General features: G+C 47.6%; 1 protein-coding gene across 3 annotated transcripts in view; it reads right to left on the bottom strand.

The window, feature by feature from the left end:
• FAM168B (family with sequence similarity 168 member B) overlaps positions 1-15249 on the bottom strand; it is a 33057-nt gene extending 17808 nt beyond the window's left edge. The window contains exons 1-2 of one of the 3 annotated variants that reach the window (XM_058664376.1): positions 14966-15249; positions 7794-7874 (exon numbers count right to left, since the gene is read on the bottom strand). In XM_058664376.1, coding sequence (XP_058520359.1) covers positions 7794-7863 — 70 coding nt within the window. In that variant the 5' untranslated portion in view covers positions 7864-7874; positions 14966-15249. Of the gene's footprint in view, positions 1-7793; positions 7875-14622; positions 14653-14965 lie in introns of those variants that run through there. The other 2 variants (XM_058664379.1, XM_058664377.1) reach the window with 2 other exon arrangements.
• Positions 15250-21666: the final 6417 nt, after the last annotated feature.

The raw sequence follows: 21666 nt of genomic DNA, 5'->3' as shown, positions 1-21666 counted from the left end.
ATGATCCTTGTGCAAGATGATCTTTTTATGAAAGGCAGAATTAGAGAGAGAGAGAGAATTAGCCTAACCCACTGCACCAGACACACAAGATAATCTTTGTTAACATAAACAAGAAACCCTTTAGGCTAAACCAAGCCACTGACAGTTCCTAACATGAACATAATAGAAACATCAAATAAGACTGCCATGTGTGCATACACAGAGGGTCTCCATCACTTTGTCAGCTCTCTCAGGACGCAAAGAGTGGCGAGGCCCCACTCCCTGTCTGCCGGACCCTGGCTCACAGTGGCAGCTGGGCATTAGAAAGCTGTTGAGGGCACACAGCCAACAAGATGGCCCAAGTCTTGACTACTACAAAAGTTCTAACTTCCCTCACCTGGAAATACAGTTTAAAGTGAACAGCTGTCTTTAAGGAAACCACTGTAGAGGCTCAAAGAAAGGCATCTTTGAGGACACCCTGACCAGGGTACTCAAGGTGGTGGCATAATCTTCAGCAACTGTGAAGGCAGCGTAACAATAGCCAAGATTCTCTCATTTGAAAGGTAGAGTGAGAGACCCATTAAGTCCCCAAACAGGGGCAGTGGCTGAAGCCAGAAGCCAGGAACTCCATCTGGGTCTCCCACAGGGATGGCAGGAGCCCAAGCAGCTGGGCCATCCCATCTTCCACTGTCTCAGCAGGCACCTTAGCAGAAACTAGAAGCAACCAGGATTCAAAATAGCATTCTGGGGCCCAGTGCAGTAGCCTAGCGGCTAAAGTCCTCGCTTTGCACACGTCAGGATCCCATATGGGCACCAGTTTGTATCCCAGCTGCTCCACTTCCAATCCAACACCCTAATTGTGACTTGGGAAAGCAGTCAACAACAATCCAAAGCCTTAGGACCCTACACCTGCATGGGAGATCCAGAAGAAGCTCCTGGCTTCGGATCAGGTCAGTTATAGCCATTGCAGCCACTTGGGAAGTGAACCAGCATTTCTCTGTCTCTGCTTCTCTCTGTAAATGTAATTTTGCAAGAAAAAATACATAAATCTTAAAAAAAAAAGTGGCAATCTCACATGGAGTGCAAGCTACAGCTTAACTCACTGTGCTACAATGCAAACCCCAGGCGCAGTTCTAATCAAAGAGTCTGAATAAAGCCCTTCCCTTCCATCCGTCCTCAGTCAGTGCTGCCAGTGCCCTGGAATCCCTCTGCCCGTGCCTGGCCCGCATTCACCAACTCAGGTCACTCCGAGTGCTGTCCTCGCTTCTTGAACTGACCCTTCCCCTCAGCAGAAGTTATTTTGGGCTTGCTCCTGGATTCTCACTCTCCCAAATGCCTTAATCAGACAACAGTGTGTGACGGTCAAATGTTTTATCAAATCTATTCACTGTGGACATAAAATGCAGATTCCACTTGAAGCAGACTGGAAAATGGTCACTGTGAAGACCAGAGCAGTGGCTTTCCACAGGAGTTCTATGGACCCCACGGTTCCCAGAGGCTCTACCTTGAGTAGAGCAAGGGACGAGTGGCCTCTGGAACTGCTGCAGTTCCCTCTGGAGCTGCTGTGATGCAGCTCAGATGCCTGTATCTGATTCAGATGAGGTTTTTCTCCCTCTGAAACTCACACTGCAATGTGATCTTTGTCCCCACCTCCAGCTGCAGGCAACTGCCCAGGTTTCCTTGTACCCACAAGTGTTACACTGATGGGAGAAAAGCAGCCAAAAGCTGGCTGGCACTCTGGGCCTGGTTCACGCCAACTCTGTGTTCACTATACCAGCGTGCCAGCAGAGTAGCCAACTAACTCTTTGGTGGGGGTGGAGGGGTCAGAGGGCAGATTCACAACAAGCTGCAAATGGAGGATTGGGGGCTGGGCCTAAGACTGGCTCACCCCCTCCAATGAGGTCTTATGATGTGGGCAGAGCTGAAGCCCCAGGCCTTAGCAAGCCAGCCACTGTACCCACCAGTGTGCACAAAAACCACGGCCAGGGTTGGGCAGGGCCACGGGCCTAAACAGCCACTGTGCCTGGACTCCCTGGGCAGGCTGCAGCCTCGGCTGTGACAGGAAGACCATCAATGGCTTTTGACCTTAGCAAGCAGCACATAACTTCATCTCACGGCGAACTCACATCTCAGGGACCAGAGTCCGTGGGCGTGTGGTCTGGCCTTAGTGCCTACACGGCTAACTCCTGCGCAAAGAAGCCAACAACATCTCAGAGTAATGAACAAGATGAGGGGACACAGCCAATGGGCACCGAGTGGAACTTCTTTGGCTCGTGAGAAGGGTGCACTAGACAAGTGAAAGAGTTCTAAACCCGGGACAGGCAAACCCTGTTCCCCTAATTGGCAAGAAGTACTAGAGAAAACATGATAAAACTGTACCCTTCAGCAACCCTTAGGTGAAGAGTCGGAAATGAAATGGAACAGGTGAGTAGCCAGCTTAAGGCCATGAACTAGAAGCCACATTCTTCCTGCTCTTTGCAAATCCCACCTACCTATCAACCAAACGATTCCTTCAGCACACAGGGGCCAATGGGTGGTATCATCAAACCACTCGCCTTCCCAAGGACACAGAATGGAAGACGGAAATATTTCCCTCTCCCACCTTTCCCCTCTTGACCCACTCTACCCCTAAGCATGCCTCATGTGTACCTGTGATCTCCCCACCTTTTAAATATACTGAAAATGAATGTGATTCCCCAGGTCAGAGCTGAAAGGCTATAGGACCATCCCGAACTGTTCGGCTCACAGAGGCTCTGCCCTCACACAGATGATAAATGGGGCTTTCACAAGAGTGCATTCTTTGCTGTGAAACCACCATGTCATAAAAAGTGGGTCTCTTCCTCTCTCCACCATTAATTCCCCATGTTCCTAAGTTTTTACTCCATGAGGCCCTCAACAAAAGCCAGGCAGATGCAGCTGTGCCACAATGGACTTTCAGCTTCCAAACCTGTGAGCTAAATAAATCCGTACCTAGTCCTATTTGGTTATGGCAACACAAAATGAACTAAGATATCGCAAGTAGTTTGAATACATTTCTAAGTAGTTTCACTGTTAAAAATCAGTGTTGTGGCATACCCATTAAGCCACCGATTGCAACATCAGTATTCCATATGGGTAACCAGTTCGAGTCCTGATTGTTCAGTTTTCGATCCAGTTCCCTGCGAATGTGTCTGGGAAAGCAGTGGACAATGGCCAAGAACCTGACAGACCCAGATGAAACTCCTGGTTCTGGTCTAGGCCGTTCTAGCCATTTCAAGAGTAAACCAACAGAGGAAGATTCTCCATCTTTCAAGCAAATAAAATTAAATCTTTTTTTTTTTACTCAGACTTGGGAACATTCAGGGTTTGGTTTTTTTTAAAACTCGTTAACAACTTTCAGGCTCAATGCTTTCGCTTTCGTCATCAATTACAGCAGGATCAACGCTTCCTACTTCATATCATCACATGACAATCTAATGGACAGCAAGAGATACAATTTTAATGTTCTGTTTCTGTTCTGCACATTAACATATTTCACTAGCTTTTGTTTTGCTCAATGAATTTGTAACAATGTCAAAGCAAAAACCCCGAGCATGTCGGAAAGAATTTTAGAAAGCCCTTAAGAAACTAGACTTAGCATATCCACGATGGATAGCAAAACACAAGCTTTCAGATTTCCAGAAAGGGATGCTCAACATCCCTACAAAATCATCCAAAGAGCCACCAAAAGAAAAAGGGGACAATAAACTGTGAAAAGCCCATGAGAGGAACAGTTATGCAGCAAAAATTATGAACAAAAATTACAAAGAACAAGGCTAGTCTGGACTTTCATGCAGTGATTCTTGAAACACACTACTTTGCAGCTCTTTTCCAGAAAGATCTTCCTGTTCAGCAAAGAGGAGACTGTGGGCCAAGAGCTCCCCAGCAGCATCACCTGTCCTCCAGACAGTTTCTGCCTAATGCAGGCTGCCCCCAACAGCCAGGCCTTGACCCTCAGTGCTCAAAGCAGGTTCAGACTTCAGTAAAAGGCTGTTCTAGTCTGAGGCTCTCTCCAACTAATACTGTTCTTAACCTTGACTTGTCACAAGGATTAGCCTCACAAAGAATGCCTGCTCTCCTAATTCCATCCCAGTGTCCTTCAACCTTTCATGTAATGAAGGAGAAATTAGAATACAGCAATTCAGGGACAGCACAATGGCTCAACTGCTTAATCCTTCACCTCCAAGCATAGACATTCCACATGGGCACCAAGTTATGTCCCAGTTACTCCACTTCTGATCCAGCTCCCTGCTTGTGGCCTGGAAAAGCAACAGAGGACGGGCCAAAGCCTTGAGACCCTGCATCCATGTGGAGACTTGGAAGAGGCGCCTTGCTTCGGATCAGCTCAGCCCCAGCCGTTATAGCTATCTGGGGAGTGAACCAACAGATGGAAAATCTGTCTATCTATCTCTCCTTCTCTGTGTAAATGTGCCTTTCCAATACAAGTAAATCTTTAAAAGTCTTGTAAAAAGATTTAGCCAGCGAGAGGATGGATAGACCTAGGTCTTCTGTAATCAGGCGGCCATGATCAGAGGCTGATTAAAAAAATCCGGGTCTGCAGGAAGCTTCAAACCTAGCTGTAATCCTCTTTACAATATATGCCAAATCCTAAAGCTACCCTAACAGATGAAAACCAAAAACCATGGAAATGTTAAGCAATTTCCCATGCTAGTCAGGTACTTAAGAGGCAGAGTTAAAGATCTGTAAGAGAAAAGGGTTTTGTAGAGTAAGCCAGACTGACAAAGCCAGCACAGCAAACCAAGGGGACTGAGCCTGGCCATGGGCGACCTTCTCTAGCTCAAGCATCATCACCAGGAGCTGCTGCCCGACCTGATCTTTGCGGGTATGATCAAATTGTGATTAGGTCCTCTTGGACACTGTCTGCAATGACAACTGTCCTTAAAAATACACAAAAGAGAGATACGGCCTGCAACACAGAGATGGGAATAAAGTAGCCACAAGGTCACTTGCTGAGGACTGCCAACAGATGACAGCAAGTGACCCCAGAAACACGCAAGTAGAGAAGCCAGTGTGTGGTGATGACAACAACTCATGTCTGACTTAATACAACAAACTGTTCACCAAAAACAGGAGCACCTCAAGGCAAGGTAGTGATGACAAAAAATGAAAAGCATTTTAAAATGTGATCTTTATAGTAACCACTAAAAAGAACAATAAAATAGTATTAAATGTATTTTAAACAGAAGGAAAATTGAATAAAAGGCAAGAAGATAAAATAAACAAAACCTTGTGATATCAATGAGAAAATGCCGGTAGGTAGGTATTTTATAAACCCAATTGTGCCAGTAACTACCTCACTGCAACTGAGGACAAAGTGTCTTTGAGAGGAGCGCAGGCTCGGCACTAGGCTGAGAGTGCAGCCAGCAGCTAAGACGGCAGTCAAGAAGCTCACATCCCGCACTGGGGTGCCCAGGAATGCGGACCCTGGCAGGCAGTGGGGACTGTGCCAGCCTGCTCCTGTGGGAGATCCGGATCAAAGGCCAAACCCCCGGCTCCGACATCTGGGAAGGAAATCCATGGATCATTCATCTGTCTCTCAAATAAAATTTTTAAACTTTTTAATTATTTATTTTTATTGCAAAGTCAGATATACAGGGAGGAGAGACAGAGAGGAAGATCTTCTGTCCGATGATGCGCTCCCCAAGTGGCCGCAACGGCCAGTGCTGTACAAATCCGAAGTCAGGAGCCAGGAACTTCCTCCAGGTCTACCATGCGGGTGCAGCAACCCAAGGCTTTGGGCCATCCTCGACTGCTTTCCCAGGCCACAAGCAGGGAGCTGGATGGGAAGTGGAGCAGCAGGGACATTAACCGGCACCCATATGGGATTCTGGCACATGCAAGGCGAGGACTTTAACCACTAGGCTATCACGTTGGGCCCTCAAATAAATTTTTAAAAATTCAAACTCTAAAACCAAAACAAAAGACAAACATAAAGAACTTATTTAAATTGTCTTTTAATGTAATCTTAAGACAACAAAATATATGGAAGTGCTTCGCTCCAAGTCTCTTGACAAAGGGGGAGTCAACCAACTGGAGTCCTCAGGGCAAGCCTGATTCAGCCCATTTTAAGCTTTATTTAAACACATTACCCCGGGGATCCACCAAGGCAGAGCTGAGCACATGTATGATCCGCAGACGACAGCAGCTGTAACCCAGCCCTCCACAGTGTGTACTAAGCAGAGTCCGGGAAAACATGCACCTGCCTCAGCACTCGCAGGCTGCTGTCTAGCACCCAACAATCACACACTCACATCTCGGCTTTCTGGCTGCTGCCCGGGCTCCAGATTCACTCAGGACCACCTTCAGCTATTTCACATTTTGTTCAAATTTTAAAAACAGCAGGTCTCATCACTAAATCACTGTTCATCAATTCGTTCTGAAACGAACACCTTCTCTTCCGGTTGCTCTATTCAGCTCTTTGAGAACTCTTCATTCTCCTCAAACAGCTGAACTTGGCTGTCTTCCCGCTTTCCTTACATCAGTCTGCATGTCTGCTCAGCAATGCTGTTTCTGCAGATTCATCTGAACTCTGTCCAAATGTTTTTCATTTAGGTTCCAGTGGGTTCACTTTTACCCCCAACATCTACTTCCTTTCTTACACTCTCCATTTTTCACACTTGCAGTCTTTCTACCCTGGTCTTGTGACATGGTTCCCACCCGATGGTTGTTCCTGCAGTCTGTCGCAGCTGCTGCTTCCTCGCCAAAGGCCAGCTTGCCGTGTTTTAGGATGACTCTGCAGGCTAGCAGGCAGCATTTCGTGGCAAGTTCCCACGCAACCTAGGCTGAGGATCTGCTTCCAGCACAGTTCCTCACTTGCTGCTGCCAGGGGCTTCAGGATTCGTGCAGCCTGGAAACTACTCCCTAACGACAGTCCCTCCACTTCTGGCTCCCTGGGAAGTGCAAGTAATAAAACCAGAGCTCCAAACACCCCTGAATAGTCACACACTCCTAGGAAAGATTCTCCCATCAGGAGCCCAAGCAGACACACGTCCTTGTGGGAAGTGAATGGGCAGCTGAATCTGTCTCTTCTTTGGCAGTACCACCCTCTAGGGGCACAAGCCCAGCTTTACAAGCTTCACTTTCAGTCCAGACGTAAGCCGTTAAAATCCATAGACCCTAAATATCTCCAGAACAAACACAACATTAGCTCAATGGCCAAATGTGCTAAGTTTCACATCATTTTCTTATTTAGCGCCACAAAGTTCTCTCCTGCAAGTTCAATTATACATGTGTAAGATGTATTACTCCGTTTTTTTAAAGTTGCTTGGCACCGAGGTTTTAGTGTTACCTCTTTACTGTATCACCAAAATCCACAATGAAATTTTAACATAACAAGTGATCATTATTTGCATGGAGTCTTTGACCAATCAGCTAGCTGATTCCACCAAGGATGAAGAATGTGATTTGGCTCCACTGAAGGTGAGGAACGTGGTTCAGGCCTGTGTTCATCATTTAGAATTCCCTCCTTGACCTTGTGTGGAGGGTGAAGTCACTTGGGACAAACCCTAGGAGCCAGCCCCACTGCGCTTCCCAGCAGGGTAGGTAGTGAGGCTGCTGCCTATAGAGCCTAAGGGGAGGCGAGGGGCCTGTAAGCAGCACAGCCACACCAGGAAGTGCAGCTGACCCCAGGAGGGAGCCCGTCCTACTGCTCTTCCTCTCCACACTCACCTAAGCCACTGTAACCTGGACTGTCTTTTGGAAGCATTCTTAAGTGATAATGAACTATTCCAAGTGCTCAAAGGTCAGTAATGAAAACAAGGTTTTTACTTACTTACCTGGATAACCAATTCCTTTGGCATTTGCATAGGGAACCCCAGAAGATCCAGGGCTATAAACAGGATTCATGATTTCAAGTACTAGAAGAGAAAGAAAAGTGATTTAGTCACTTACTTTGCTCTTAGATTTTCCTGCAGTAACAGCCTCAAAAGCACAGGGAGCAGGACTCCTCCCGGCGGCCCACCCGCACTTCATGCCGCCCCAGCCAGCAGGCAACACGGGGGTGCAGTGTCCCAACAGTGCCCAAACTCCATTCTCTTCAGTCCATCAGAAGCTAGCGGTGAACATTCTACAAATAACCTAAACATCCTTGTAACAGAAGGGTAAGTGTAAAAACCAAAATGTATCCAGAGCACGAAATACTGGGTGGCTTCTTTTTTACATGTGCGTAAAACCCTAAAAATGGGAAAGAAACTATAACACAGTGATTTAATCAAGTAGCTCCTTTCTTAACATCACAAGAATGGGATGCACACTGTAGAGCAGTGTATTAACCTGCCACCTGGACGCCAGCATCTGTTTGCAGCTAACGTACCTAGAAAACAGGACATGTTGGCTGAAGTGCTACAGCCCCTGCCATCCACGTGGGCATGCAGTGAATGAATCCGTACTTGGAACAGCTATCTCTTCTGTCACTCTTATTTTTTAAATACATAAACATTTTTTAAAAAACCACATAAACAAAGCAATGTTAAGTGAAAAAGCAGGGTATGGGGTCCCAGCACAATCGCTCAGTGGCTAAATCCTTGTCTTGCATGCACCAGGATCCTATGCAGGCACTGGTTCATGTCCCAGCTGCTCCATTTTCCATCCAGCTCCCTGCTAGGCTACTGCGCTGGGCCCGCCCCTGTATTCTTAAGGGGTGAGTGCTCACTATTCCTCACTGGACAAGTCATTCACTCCCAGATGTGGCTGGAAGGATTAAGGTGACCAGTAAAACAAAAGCAGGCAAGTGAGGGGGCAGGGAGCATGCAGGAAGTCTATTTTCTGCTTGATTATGCTCTAAAAAATTATCTACTGGAAAAAAATTGAAAGACATAAAATGTGTACTTATCTACCTATTTAGTGTCCCCTTTCCTCACATCCTCAACGGGAAAGTACCCAGGTGAGCAGGGAACACGCACTCTGCCCAGTTCAGCACCAACAGCCACACGTGGTGTTAAGACAGGAGCCTGCAGACCTTCCAGCACAGGAGGTAGCAAGCCCCACCACAAGACAACACAGTCAAAGCCTTCCCGCTTCAGCACACGGGGTCAGCTGAGAGAGTGCACCAGCCCAGCAGGTCAGCACAGACTAACAGTGGGGGCTCAAGCCCTGTAAACAAGCTCCAATCTGAAGGACCAACTGGCAGTGCAGGCGATTAGCTCACAGGTCACCTGACCAACTGTTCAACATTTTTGTTGATTTTTAAAAGTCAGATGACGAAACTGATAACAGCTACAGTGACGTGTTAAGACTCAATCAGTCACCTGCCAGAAGTGAGCTGCCTCAGCTTCAGTCTACTTCCGTTTGACAGACACAATGCTAGGGAGATACACCTCGAATGGTTCGAGTAGACCTGAGCAGGGAGACAAGGACAGGACAGCAAGCAAGCAGGAGAACCAACTGCTTCACGCTACAATTCAGGGATAAACAAACTGGCCACTGCCAATCTCTGCTCTGCACGTTATAACCCATTCTTGGCAGATTACAACATAGGACCTGCAGAGGTAGGTATTTTCATCTACTTCCCTCGTTCAACTACTATCCCTTGAGAAGCGAATGCTTTCCAAACCCGGTTTCTCTTTTCTGTGCCAAAACCTAATTTTACTTTCTCAGTTGAATTCAAAACAAGCAAAGTGCTATGCAAAGGCCACAGAAAAACCAAAGAGTAAAAGCACAGTCCCTTTGGAAACCTATGTGTGTGCTGTCCAAATATAGTAACCGAACAGTCACACGTGGATGACAGCTACTACGCTAGACAGTACAGGCCTCGAGTTCTAACGAAGACAAAAATCCACCAACAATGGGATTACAAGGACAGAATGTTAAGAGTCATTAGAGAATAAGTATCCTAAGGGTTGAGCTGGGAGAGCAAGAATCCAACCAGGAAAGGGAGAAACGGACAGGAAGAACGTCATTACAAAGGGTAGTATTTCCAATCAGCAAGATATGGGAAGATGCAGGGTAGACCGTAATAGTAGGCAAGCAGGTTCTGCTGGAGCTGAAGCCACTGCAAGGAATCAGCGATCCATCACAGAAACAGACTGGGCCACAACCATCAAGCGAGGACCCTTAATTGTGGGTTGACACAGGAGCTGGTTTCTGGTAAGGCAACGAAGCTTACAAACAGCCGAGCGGTTCAGGAAAGCTTTAGGTATATTACTAAGGGAGATTAAGACATGACTACACCAAAAATATCACATAAGCTTTTATTACAGCATAATCCATCATAGTGTGAACTGCAAAAACCCAATTGGTGCACTGAACACCAAAAGGCTCTCCCTCCACCATGACCTGACTTGGCATGTAACAACTTTACAGAACCCGATCTGAATTCCAAATACTGTTAAGTTCAAACTACCCAGAACTTATATTTTCTGAAAACATTTTTTTTTATCTTTCTCAGGGGTGTTTCTTAAAGCTGTAATGAATTCAAAATTATGGGTGGACAGAGTATAACAGAACTGAAGAAACAAATTACAGCTCCCTCTTGAATTTGACAAAAGGATTTGCTCTGCTGAAACCAAACCAGTAACATATCAGCCATGCTAAATGCCAAAACGTTCCTTAGGAGTTACTTGTTCAAATGATGAGAATTCTCCAAGAGCAGGAGCCCAAGGTGTGCACCATCTCCCCACAGCTCACACAGTTGCCTCATAAATGTCTTCTCAGTTGTTCCTGAGCAACTGAGAAACTACCCAACAGAAACCATGGATGGGCCCAGCACAATAGCCTAACGGCTAAAGTCCTCACTTTGCATGCGCTGGGATCCTGTATGGGTGCTGGTTCTTATCCTGAACCTGGCTGCTCCACTTCCTTTCCAGCTCTCTGCCTGTGGCCTTGGAAAGCAGTAGAGGATGGTCCCCTTGGAACCCTGGCTTCAGATCAGCTCAGCTCTGGCCATCGCGGCCTCCTAGGGAGTGAACCAGCAGATGGAAGCGCGTGTGCGCTCGCGCGCTCTCTCTCTCTCTGTAAATCTGACTTTCCAACAAAAACAAATAAATCTTATGAAAGAAAGGAAGGGAGGGATGGAAAGAAACCATGGGACTCTCCATTTACTTGAAAATACAATTCAGAATTGTTAAACACGCCTGTTTGATTAGTGGACTTGGATCCTGAGCCCACAGATCTTGTTTTTATATAAACTTACCTTTCAAGAATTTCTAAAGCGTATTTACTTACTTAAAAGGTAGAATGACAGGTACGTTCCACCCGCTGGCTCACTCCAATGCCATCACAGCAGCCGGGGCTAAGCCGGGTGCCCAGAACGTCCCTGGTGTCCTAGGAGGTGGGGCAGGCCCTGGGCCATGCACTGCCGGCTCCCAGGACACAGCAGCAGGAAGCTCCATGGCCTGGACCTCCAGTGGCACTCATACAGGATGTGGGTGACCCAGGCGGCACCTGACCCGGCTGTGCCAACGACACCTACTGACCTAAATGAAGAGGTACTCAACACCATGTGCATCCTTAGGAGACGTTAGGATGAATTTCTAGTGTCACAGAAGACATACTGCTACAAATAGCAAAGTGGAGAAGGAATTGCAAATATTTTGCATCATCTATTGTTATATCCTGTCTACCCGGTTTACAGAAGACACCGAAGCTCGAGAAAGATACTGAATGGTACCATGACGCAATCAGACTAATCCAAAAGTTGAGCTGAACAGTGACTTTAATATGTCAATAGTCTGGAAAAGGATGTTGCGGGGGGAGGATGTATTCTCCCACAAGACAAACATAAAGGTCAATTCTGTTTGGATTCTGATTTTGTTTGCAAAAGCTAAAAAGATTTTTTAAAAATATTTGGGACACAACAAAATAAAGGCTGGGTCTCAGATGATACAAAATAAGTTTGTTAAATGTGATAACAGCATTGTGGTTACTACAGACATATATATTAAATATGTCAGGATGAAAATAACAAACCTGTAATTTAAAATATTTCCACAAAAATGGGAAGCGCAATAAAAAGGTAATAATCTTTACATCAAGATGTTAGGTATAGGGACGTATTTTAATACTGGTATAATAAGTTAGTAAAGACAAAACCCAGGGCCAGTGCTGTAGTTTAGCCAGTTAAACTGCCACCCCCAATACAGACATCCAGCTCACACTACTTCCATGCCAGCTCCCTGTTCACAGGCTTGGAACGCTGTGGAAGATGGTTCAAGTACCTGAGACCCTGCGCCTACAGGGAGACCCAGATGGACATCCAGGCTCCTGGCTTCAGCCTCGCCCAGCTCGGGGGGGATGCAGCCCTTGGGAACTGAACCAGCAGATGGAAAAGAGAACTCTCTCTCCATCTCTCTGGTAACTCTATCTTCATATACAAATCTTTTTTATGAAGATTTACTTATTTTTATTGAAAAGTCAAATATACAGAGGAGAGACAGAGAGGAAGATCTTCCATCCCACGATTCACTCCCCAAGTGGCCACAGCTGCACCAACCCCAAACCAGGGGCCAGGTCATCCTCTTCCAGGTCTCCTATGCGGGTGCAGGAACCCAAGGCTTTGGGCCGTCTTCAACCACCTTCCCAGGCCACAGACAGGGAGCTGGATGGGAAGCGGGGCTGCCGGGATTATAACTTGCACCCATATGGGATCCCAGCGCGTTGAAGGCGAGGAATTTAACCACTAGGCTATCACACTGAGCCCATAAACAAATCTTTTTAAAAACAAAGAAAAAAAGCTACCATCAGCAATCTGTCTCGGATCCTCGTGCTACTGGACAACCAATGACCATCAATTTCCACTGAACCCGAATGCTAAAGCGGCATCTAGAAGTTTCCCATTTGAGGGACTGGAATTGTGACATAAACACAGCCAATGCCTGAGGCACCAGTACCGGCACAGGTTTAAGTCGCTGTACCACTTTCAGTCTAGGTCCTCTTTGCTAACATGCCCAGGAAAGCAGCAGGTGGATGGTTCAAAAGCTTGGGCCCCTTGCACCCACGTGGGACACCTAGAGGAATAGCCCAACCCTAGTCGTTGAAGCCTTTTGGGGAGCAAACCAGCAGATGGAAAATCTCTCCCTCCCAGTGTAACTCTGCCTTTCAAACAAATAAAAATTTTTAAAAACAAAAAGGCTGACACCCACATCAAAAAAAAATGCAGATTTACCTTTAAAGAGATGACAGCAAAAATCCTTAACTTGAAAATCCAGTAATAATCAGAAAAGTTTAATCTTGAAAAATGAAAGGCTCATCACTTTTGATTTCTAACATACTAATTACAGTATGCTAAAAGTCCAGTTATCTTAATATCAAGGGACTTACATCCTACCCCTTTCAGGAGCACGCACATACACAATACTCTTCAGAATGCTCACAGGGAAACATTCTCAGCAGGAACTCATTACTCTAAACGGCACAATTAGATTTCAAAGATAAAGACACGTGAGAACCAAATTCCTCCAACCGCGGTACTGCTGCTAAGACTAGCAGACAGAATGTTCCCTTTAAACCGCAGAATCTGTAAAAAGTGAAAACATTTTTTTTTAAAGCCCTTCAGATGTTTTTCCAGTTCTAATCCTCTACCCGTGGGGCATTACACAACTCTTTAGTTCGTTTGGAATTCAAGTAACTTTGCCATCAGAATTCCATCTAACCTTAAAATGAAACCAGGTTGAAAGCAGTGCTACAGCGAAACTTAACAAATTTGCCAAAACCTAAGGGGAGGGCACAGCCAGTGGTGGCAGCTGGGGTCTCGCACAGCCCCAATCCTCGGACCACTGCAAAGGAACGAGGAAGAACCCAGCAGTTACGCGGCTCATCCCGCGGACACTAAGAACCCAGGAGCGCCAGCCGCCCCCAACTCCTCCAGCCAGCGCCACCAGCGAGTCCCTTAACTAGCTTCGTCACAATCTCAGCGAATGTTAACTCCTGCTAAAGCTTTCCTGCATGCCACACACACCCCCCAAAATTTAACCCGAGCAACAAGGGCAAACGCTGTACCAAAGTCCGCAATATGAAAACCAAGAGAAACGAAACTCTTCAAAAAAAAATTTTCTGCCACAGTAACTTCCCATTCAGGAACCACAGTATTTAATACCCAACTCCCTGCTGTCAACATAAAAATAATAATAATAAGCCACTACATTCCTGTGCCTACCAAAGTTTTAAAATGCACCCGTAATATTGCCAGAGATTAAGCCAAACTTTTTCACAGTAAGATCTGGGAAACAAATCTCAAATTACACAAAGATAACTGCGGAATTTCAATCTGGGGACCGAGAGGCCTCTTCCATTTTCCCAAGCTCCTCGCAAGCCGCAACACTCCCGAATATCCTAAAGATTAAACATTAACTCGTGCAATCCCTAGATGCGCATCCATCCTCCCCACCTTCTTTTTTCCTATCCCCAAAGTTAACCTAATCTGTGCCAGGGAAACGTCCTTTTCCCAAGGAAAAAGAAATCTTCAGAAGCCCAATTTAATGGTACCTCCCTCCCTCCCTCTGTCCAAGCCGCACGGAGGAGGACGGCTCGGTTTCCGCCAAATGCACTCATTTTTTCTCGGTTGGAGGGACATCCCAAACCCGACTTAGAGAAAGGACGCCCCCCACGGGCACCCCGGTTTAACTGGGGTGGGGGCGGGCGGGGATGCTCGGTCTGCTGCTCGGCGCTCACCGCGCGACCTCTAAGCAGGCCTGGAGCATTCGTGCACCCGGGAAGCCGCCGGCCGGGGCCGCAGCCCACCCACCCGCCCGCACACCTGCACGCACCCGGTCCCGCCCCCTCGAGCCGCGGGGGACACAAAGCGGCGGCGGCCGGGGCTGGGCGAGCCACCCCGAGCCGCGGCCGGCCCGACCTTGGCGTCGCCCCCGGGGGGCCCCGGGCTCACAAAGCGCCGCACTTCCGGCCGGGCCGCGCTGCCGCCCCCCAAAAAATAACCAAAGACGAGGCAGCGCCGCGGCCCGGGAGGAGCCGCCCGCCGCACGGGGTCCACCGGGACGCCCCCGCCCGCACTCACCGCGCCGCCCGCGCCCACCGCGACGGCCTGGACCTCAGGGAGCCCGCGCGCACCGGCCCCGCGGCCGGCAGCACAGCAGCGGCTGGACACAGCGGACAGGACGAGCGCCGCCGAGCCGCCCGCCGGCCCCGCGTCTCCGCCGCCTCCCGCGCGCTCGGCCCCGGCCCGGCCCGGCCCGCCTCTCCGCAGCCCGCGCTCGACCCCGCCGACGCTGCGCAGCCACCGCCGGGAGCCGCCGACCTCACTTCCGCCCCGAGGCGCGCCGCGTCGGCGGCGGCGCGGGCCGCACAGAGCGGGGTGGGGGTGCGGCGGGGCGCGCGCGGGGACGTGACGGGCCGGCGTGCGCGCTCCCGCGGGCGGCCGGGAGGCTCCCGGATGCAAGTGCGCGCGCGGGAGCCGGGCAAGATGCTGAGGTTCTGTTTTGGGGGGGGGTTTTGTCTGTCAAATTTTAATAGTTTTTTTTGCGCTCCTGTGGTTGACTAGTGCTAAATAAATAAGTAAATAATGAAAGCTTTGCAGGACTGTCTTGTGACCGCGGTGGTCGTCAGGGACGCCTCGCCTAGCCGCCCTCGGTGCGGGGCTGCTTCTCGAACGACCGCCCGTCCGCCACGCCGGGGGCTGCCTATTCTGCAGTGGCCTGGGCGTGAAGAGAGTTGGAATGCGCTATTAGCGAGAGACAGGAGAGAAGTCCTGGCCTCCAGGTCTCCTAGGGGTGCTCCCGGGGACACCCACATCCCACTCCCCGAGTGCCCCGCCTGGCCGGTGCCCGTGGGTGGGTGGGTGGGTGTGCTTCCGTGGGAGTGAGCGCTTGCTGAACCCAGGGCCACCCCGCCTGGACCTCTGCTTCCAGAAGGAGCCTAGCCAGGCACCATGCCCACCCCTGTACCACTCCGTCAAGCAGAGGGCAATTCTGGAACTATAATTGTAGCTGGAGAACCTTCATTTTGCCGACTCTTAAATTTCGTAGCATTTTTTTCCCACTTACCTTGCATGCATAGGACCTAGGTTCGGGTTTTTTTAAAGGGGGGGCGGTGACCTTTGCATAACAAATGTATATTGGGGATGGGACCTAAGTGTAAACACGGAATTCATTTGTATTTCCTGGATGCCTTATGCACGGAGCCTGAAGGTAGTGTTCACACGTGCGTCAGTCGTGTTTGCGCATGATACCGAAAGTTCCCCTGGTGACATGTCTTTGCAAACAAACTCCGATGTTGCAACCTTCTGGACTCGGAGTCATTGCATTACGGATGCTCTACCTGCAGCTGTACACACTCAGACTTTAGAGAAAATGTGCATAGCTTTCAATCAGTACATTGTATTTTCCTGTGCACCTGTTAGAAGATAAATACTGCTGTGATTTGATTCTTGTTTTTCCATTTCAAAAATACTTGGAATCAGGAAGGTGTTTCACGCAGCAGTGAAGGCCACCTCTGTTGGGATGCCTGCACTGCGTGTCCGAGTACCTGGGTTTGAGGCTTCAACTTTGCTTTTGATGCCAGTTTGCTGCTGGTGCTAGCCCTTGAAAGCAGCAGGTGTGGCTTGAGTCCATTCCACTCACAAGGGAGACTGGGTTGAGTGTCTTTGGCCCAGCCCTCCCTGTTGTGGACATGTAGATACCACTCTCTTACTTTGCCATACAAGCAGGTGGAAATAAAGATACCTAAAAAGAGGCAAAAGCTCTTAAAAAATTGAAAAGCCTATACAAATAATAGAATTCATTAAGAAATCAACATTTTTAAAAAGTGTAGAACAATTCTGTAGCTGGGCCCGGGATGATGGCCTAGTGGCTAAATCCTCACCTTGCATCAACTGAGACCCCATATGGGTACCAGTATGTGTCCCAGCTGCTCCTCTTCCTATCCAGCTCCCTGCCTGTGACCTGGGAAAGCGTAGAGGATGGCCCAAAGCCTTGGGACCCTGCACTTGTGTGGGAGACCCAGAAGAAGCTGCTGGCCCTGCTATAGCTGTTGCAACAACTTGAGGAGTACACCAGTGGATGGATGAACCTCTCTCTCTCTCTCCTCTCCATAACTCTGCCTTTCCAATAGAAATAAATAAATCTTAAAAAAAAAAACTACATAGTTGAAGGAAAAATGCATTTTATAAGAAATTTATTCTAGGAAAAATAAATAACCAAATTTAATAGCATTTTGAATATGATAAAGTATTTACTTTCCTTATTTACAACTTTCATTTCACAGTACTTATTTATGTATGTTATATATTTTAAAAATAGAATTCTGTATGGATTATAAATAAATGTAAAGATAGACTGTGGCGGTAGACAATTCATGTAGCAGTTAACATACCGCTTGGAAAGGCAGGCCTTACAGCACAAGAGCTAAGCCACTACTTGGGGTAATCCCATGCTCTATCAGAATCCCTGGTTCAGCTCCTGACTCTCCCATCTCTAGTCCCGCTTCCTGCGAATGCACACCCTACAAGGTAGCAGTTAATGGCTACAGTGCTTGGATTCCTGACAGCTGCAAGGGAGACCTGGATGGAATTCTTAACTTCAAGTATGTCTCAATTCTGGCTATTGTGGGTATTTGGTGAGTTCACCAGCAAAGGAAAGAGATCTTTCTCTCTCTCCCATTCCTTTACGAAAAAATTTAAAGGAAAAAAATTATGTAAGAGCAACTACTTTAAAAAAGACAGGAAAAGATGCTCCCTTGGAATGCCTGTGTGCTGGGTTTGAGTCTCAGCTCCACTTCTCATTCCAGCTTCCTGCCCGTGTCCCGTATCTGAGTGCTTGGTTCCTCTGCTCCTGTCCCAGCTTCCTGCCCACATACACCGTGGGAGGCAGCAGATGCTGACTCAAGCATCTGGGTTCCTGCTACCCATGTTGGGAGGTCTGGATGGAATTTGAGGCTCCTGGTTTCCGATCGTGGCTGCTGCAGACATTCAAAGCATAAACCAATTAATGGAAGATATCTTTGTGTCACACTTATCTGAGACTATGTGTATCTTTCTTTTATTATTATTTTTTTAATTGTACAAATTTTATTTTTGATAATTTTTACATATTTGATTAGGGTGCACATTGTCAAAAGCTAGAGGAAAGTGGGTGAAACCATTATTTGAGCATTATGTTTTTTTCCTTCCTGTATCTGGAGAGAGGGGAGAGATAAGAGAAGCTACACCAAGCCTTCCAATTATCCCAGGGTCCCTGATGTGGGGCATGCTCCGAGGGTCCTGCTCAAGTGATTTTGATAGTTCAACAATTCTGTATTGCTGCCAATCTTGCCACTCCAATCACGATGAAATCTCTTCAGAATCCACTGGCTGACATAGTCCACCTTAGCATCTCCATTTGCCCAGATATTCACTGCCAACAGTTGACTGGGATAGTTGATCGATTTGTTCTGTCCTCCATCTTCTATTGTGGTACCAGGTGTCCTCTGCAGGCTCCAGTGTACTGCCATATCCTCCATGTGTATCTGGATATGCTGTCCACTGCTCCATCTAAGCCACTGAGGGGGCCCAGCTCTGACACATGCATTCCTTCATCAGATCATGGAACCTGCAATTTCCTCCATGGTTGGAGTTCTGAGTCCTGCAGTTCAGTTGGGGAGAAACTTCATCTGAGGTGATCCCAGATCAGATTCTTGTGTGTGCATGCCAATACAGGGCCCAGCACAGTCCATCGCCCAAATTGGCCTACGCATGTACACTGTTAGTCGCAGTTGCTGGGTCAGTTGTCTCCGTGCTTGTCTTCTACACAAACCAATGGGGGTGTTATAGTCCAGCCTGATCTGCCAACCGCACATCTGCCCCCCACGCAAACCAGTGGGAGCTACAGTCTAGTTGGAACGACCCACAATGACCCCCACAGGCTCACCTCCCTGGTTCCCGTACTTGCCAGTATGTTCTGCACACTGGTCCAGTCTGTCCCACATCCCATTCAACTCTCATATGCGCGACATTGCCTGTCCTATCCATCCTGGCCTTTGTATGAGCTAGTGTGGCCCAGCCCACCCTACACCCTGTTTCAGGGTGTTCATGCGGGTTCTGCAGCTGGACCTGCCCCATTTGTTCCCAGCCCCAGTACCAGTGAGCATCTGTGAGTTCCATGGTCAAGCCTAGCTCAGCCCATCACCATCCCAACTCTCAAGCTAACCAGTGGGATTTGTAGATCCATGGGGTTGGGCCCACATATCCCCCACAGAATTCAACCTTGGACCTGGTTCTTGTGTGTTGGTTGGTGTCATGGTCCAGTCTAATCTGACACATCCCCTGAGGTGACACTCACTGTCTGGTACTAGGATCTAGTTCTGCCAAACAGGCCCCCAACCATAGCTTGTGTATGCACTGGCGTGTGGTGACCAGCCATGTTCCATGCTAACTTACCCAATGCAGGATTTCCATCAGTCTGCCCCATAAAGATCTTCAGGTCTCTCCCCTCCAAACCACCAGGTCTTAGTCCCCTCACTGCAAGTACAGTGGCCCTGTCGTTGGGTGTCCCTCAGGATTCATTCCTCAACTACATGTACAGTGACCTTACACATGGATGTCCCTAGGCAGTAATTCTATACCCCCAAGACCCCAGAGCTCACTGCCAGGCAGCCAGTGGGGAGAACCCGGAGCCAGTTGGTGCTTTGGCCACCGACAAGCCCAGGACCCTCCCCGCCACCTAGCAGCTGTGGATGGGGAGTTACAATCCCCAGCAGGAAAACTGGGCTGGCACTGGCACAGGTATGTGGCTGGGGGATCCAGACACCCGCACCACTGCTCAGACTTACCTGGACCCCTGTGTATGTCTTTCAAATGAAAAAAACAAATGGATAACTTTTTTTAAAAAATTGAACCAGACAAACACATTGCCTATTATCAAATTAAATTCAAAATAAAGATCTGGCACATTGATTCAGCAGCTAAATCCTCACCTTCCATGCACCAGACACAAGTTCATGTCCCAGTTGCTCCACTTCCCATCCAGCTCCCTGCCTGTGGCCTGGGACAGCAGTGGAGGACACCGCAAAGCCTTGGGATCTTGCAGCCACGTGGGAGATCTGGAGGAACTTCCTGGTTCCTGGCTTCAGATCGGCACAGCACTGGCCGTTGCGCTCACTTGAGGAGTGAATCATCAGATGGAAGATCTTCCTCTCTGTCTCTCCTCCTCTCTGTATATCTGACTTTGCAATGAAAATAAAAAAATTTTTTAAATGTACTTGTATGTCTTATCCTATCATCCTGTAAATGGTTGTGAAAGGAAATAAAATAATACATCTATGCATGGATTTGTACAGAAAAGTTTATAGCAGTTTTGAAAAATGGTTAAACTGTGATATTCTGAGGCCACTGGTCGAAGACAGTGGATATACTTTTGGGAATTGGACATTAAGAACAAATGGCATATGTTCTCAGACTATGCTTTGTCCTTACCTATGCCCTACAGGTTCTTCTGGCCTACCATACCTGTCTGTGGGCAGACTGGAAACCACTGTGCCCGCCACCTCCCGTCCAGGAACATCATGTTACAAAGTTGAAATCCATCATGGCAGGAATACTTACACTAGGAAACACCAACTGATACTGATCAGGTTTTGATTTATGGTTTGTTGATTTTTCAGGATTAAGGATATGATAGAGGAAATATTAAGACTGAACATTAAACTTAAAAGTAATGTCTAAAGTGATCATGCTATGAATAGCTTAGATATTTAGGAAACTTTGAAGCTAGTTCAGTGGTGCAACAGGCTCAACCTCCACCTGTGGTGCCAGCATCCCATATACGTTTCAGGTTGAGTCCCTGATGCTCTCTCTGCTTCTGACCCAGCTCCCTGCTGATGGCCTGGGAAAGCAATGGAGGATGGCCCAAGTCCTTGGGCCCCTGCACCCATGTAGGAGATCCAGAAGAGGCCGCTGGCTCTTAAGACAAGCCCATCTCCATCACTGATGGCAACTGGGGAGAAAACCAGCAGAAGTTCTGCGTCTCTCTGTCAAGTAAAATAAATAAATCTCTTACATTATGTAGTAAACTTTACATTCTTTAGTTAAAGACTTATTTATTTATCTGGTTAGTTAGTTAGTTATGAAAGGCAGATTTACAGACAAAAGGAGAGACAAAGATTTTTCTATTCCCTGGTTCACTCACCAAATGGCTGCAATGCCCAGAGCTGAGCCGATCTGAAGCCAGAAGCCAGGAGCTTCTTCTGGGTCTCCCATGTGGGTCCCAGGAAACATGGTAAAGATACCTTCTATCTTTTTTTTTTTTTTTTGATAATTTCTATTTACTACTATTATTATTTTCCATGATGTGGTTTTGGAAGTACAGGGATTTTTCTCTCCCTTCCCAACTTCCTTCTCCGTTTTTTCCTCCTGCCATTTTCCCCATATTATCACAGTAGTATAGTCCTTTAGAAACAGTTACAAGTTCAATTTTCTGCTACTTAAGTGTTTCATGGCATTGTAGGTATAGGCAAAAGTGTAAACGTAGGTTACTGCTAAGGTATATTTAACTATTTCATTGGGAATCCTCCCTTTATTCAGGAGTAGAGATGCATACGGCAATGGGAATCCCATCCACTCACTGGGCATTTTGACATGGTCAAGAATGATAGCAGTTGGGGTTGGAGGCTTTGGGTTGAAACGGGAGGCCAAGACCAGGCCTTGTCCTTGCTTAGGCTCCTGTGACACGGAAGACAGATATGACAACTAGCAAGAGGCACAGAGAACAGGAGCAGTAGTAGATGATC

This window comes from Ochotona princeps, chromosome 5 (assembly GCF_030435755.1).
Source record: "Ochotona princeps isolate mOchPri1 chromosome 5, mOchPri1.hap1, whole genome shotgun sequence".
Taxonomy (NCBI): Eukaryota; Metazoa; Chordata; class Mammalia; order Lagomorpha; family Ochotonidae; genus Ochotona; species Ochotona princeps.
This window is presented reverse-complemented; position numbering and strand designations above follow the sequence as displayed.